This window comes from Cucumis melo, chromosome 4, assembly GCF_025177605.1.
Source record: "Cucumis melo cultivar AY chromosome 4, USDA_Cmelo_AY_1.0, whole genome shotgun sequence".
NCBI classification, from domain to species: domain Eukaryota; kingdom Viridiplantae; phylum Streptophyta; class Magnoliopsida; order Cucurbitales; family Cucurbitaceae; genus Cucumis; species Cucumis melo.
Genome location: NC_066860.1, coordinates 12033806 through 12036065, shown reverse-complemented (window position 1 = coordinate 12036065; position 2260 = coordinate 12033806). Strand labels below are relative to the sequence as shown.

The 2260-nt window shown below is 26.7% G+C and overlaps 1 protein-coding gene across 1 annotated transcript; it reads left to right on the top strand.

The window, feature by feature from the left end:
- The first annotated feature begins 782 nt into the window (after window positions 1–782).
- On the top strand, window positions 783–965 carry LOC103490051 (uncharacterized). Its single transcript, XM_008449422.1, has one exon. The coding sequence runs from the start codon at window positions 783–785 to the stop codon at window positions 963–965; it is 183 nt and encodes a 60-aa protein (XP_008447644.1).
- Window positions 966–2260: the final 1295 nt, after the last annotated feature.

Below are 2260 nucleotides of genomic sequence, written 5' to 3'. Positions count from 1 at the left end.
GATCGATCATGTATTGAGTTCCAATGATTTTTTCAAGATCTTTTATTATTGGTATATGATCTTTAACCAAATAATACAAGATTTATTGATTAAAAAGATCATTATTTCAAAAAACTATAAAGAAAAATGTTAGAACAAGAAGAAAAAAAAGACGATTGAAAGGAAAAGAAATTACACATTATTTTAGCGGTTTGTTATATTTAAGAAAATTAGCCAAAAGAAAAACTATTTAAAATACACTTATTTGTGAAGTGTTTGGCCAGCAATTTAATTTATGGTAAAATGACTTATTTAAAAATTAAATCCAAAAATTTAGAAACGAAACGAAAAGTATGCGGCTAATACTTAAGGAATTCAAAATAAAAAAAAAAATTATTTCTTAATAGCTTAAAGTAGAAGTTATATATGTGCGTATGTATTTATATGCATGGCCAACCCAACCACCACGTCGAACAAACCCTAACCCCCAAATTACATACATTAAAATGATAATAAAAAATAAAAATATTTATTTCATTTTTTTATACACTTTTTAACGATGAAGGGTTGCATCTTTTCATGAATAGCCTTGGTTACTTTCTTTTCACATCTATAAATACTCCCTCTTGTTATTCATCCCTTGTAAAATCTTATTATTCCTATAAACAAAATCATTACACACATTCCTCTTGAAGATCATCATCTTATTCTCTCTTATTCCATACATTTTCCACACTTGGTCTCCCGACATTTCACTTCGCTACATCAAGAAACAACCGACGGATTGTAGTCGTCTGGTGGGAATGGAAGAAACTAGTGTGTTTGGAATGGGGAGTGTTTTGATAATGCTTGTGGTGGTTGGACTTGTTCTGTTTCTGCCGCTGTTGATCGGATCCCTTCAACCGCCGTCCGGCTTTCTTCTTCTCCTTTTTCCAGTCACTCTCGCCGCCGTGTTCTTCATCCTCTCACGTGCGTCCTCCCATTGAAATATTTTTAGATGATAATCAAATTTTCATGGGGTTTTTTTTTTTTTTTTTTCCTAATAGTCTATGTGTTTCAAATAGTAATCATGTAACACAGAATAAAAGTTTTTCAATAATTGTTAGTTAGTGAGAATAATAATATATTCGCTGTGTAAATCTCTTTTTTTAAAAATACTTATCTAATAATTTAGTTCCTTTTTACTCTGCATATCTTTTTCTCTTTTGCTCTTATCTGTATTGTTATTATACGATTCAGTTAACTGAATTTCTTAAAAATTTTGTCTTAGATAAAACCCTAATGGAAAGTAATTTAAACTAGTTTGTTAACACACACATAAAAAATATTTTAATCTATTAATTCTTTTTAAACTTTTTCGTAAGATAAACCTTGATAGACCGTACGGAAGGGTAGATTTTAACCCAATGAAAAGTTAGGGACCAAAATGAAATAGAATAATATTTTCTATAGATAATACTGGTTTGTATTCTAATATATCATAGAGATGATTGAAAATTGTATTTAGAGACCATTAAAATGAAAGTATTTTAGATTTTTTTCCTGTTTTTTCAAGAATTTATATTATAATTAGTCACATTGTCTTTTATGAATTTTAGTCCCATTGTCTTTTATGAATTTTCTTTTTAATTTTTTCTATAACATTTATTAAATAAAGAAAAAAATTTCTATAACATTTATTAATTTTTTTGAAAAAAACCTATTTAATTTTATATAGAATGGGATGAAATAGTTTACAATCCAACCACATCTTAAAATGAGATGTGAATCGGCTTATATTAGTTTAACTTTTTTATATACTTTTTACAGAAATTAATCCTTTAGATTGGTTAAAATATTTATATGATATATTAGTAATTTGTAAGGTATATATGTATAGAACAACTTAAATGTCATGTTTGTTAAATTTAGACGTCTAACTAATATTTGGTAAATGCATGTGTGTGTATATATATTTGATATATTGAAAGTTAAACAAAACTATCTAATCTCAAAGTACAATTCTGAAATAATAAATCATAAATCTAAATCAAATATATTAAAGTAAGACAATTAATAGAAGTACTATAATACTTTGAGATCAACAACATTAAACTATATCAATGATTAGTTACATTAAATTTAGATCAATGTACATGTGATTTAATGTCACGAGAACCGTGTCAAATGTGATACAGTATTAACTTAGATTTGTTTATTTGGGAGTAAATCCATCCCTTTATTAATTCTTCTTTGTTCAACCATTTTAATAAAGCCGATCTCTTGATCTTTATACACACTT

Coding starts and splice junctions, on each gene's coding strand:
- LOC103490051 (XM_008449422.1), top strand. CDS start 783: ATGGAAGAAACTAGTGTGTTTGGAATGGGGAGTGTTTTGATAATGCTT.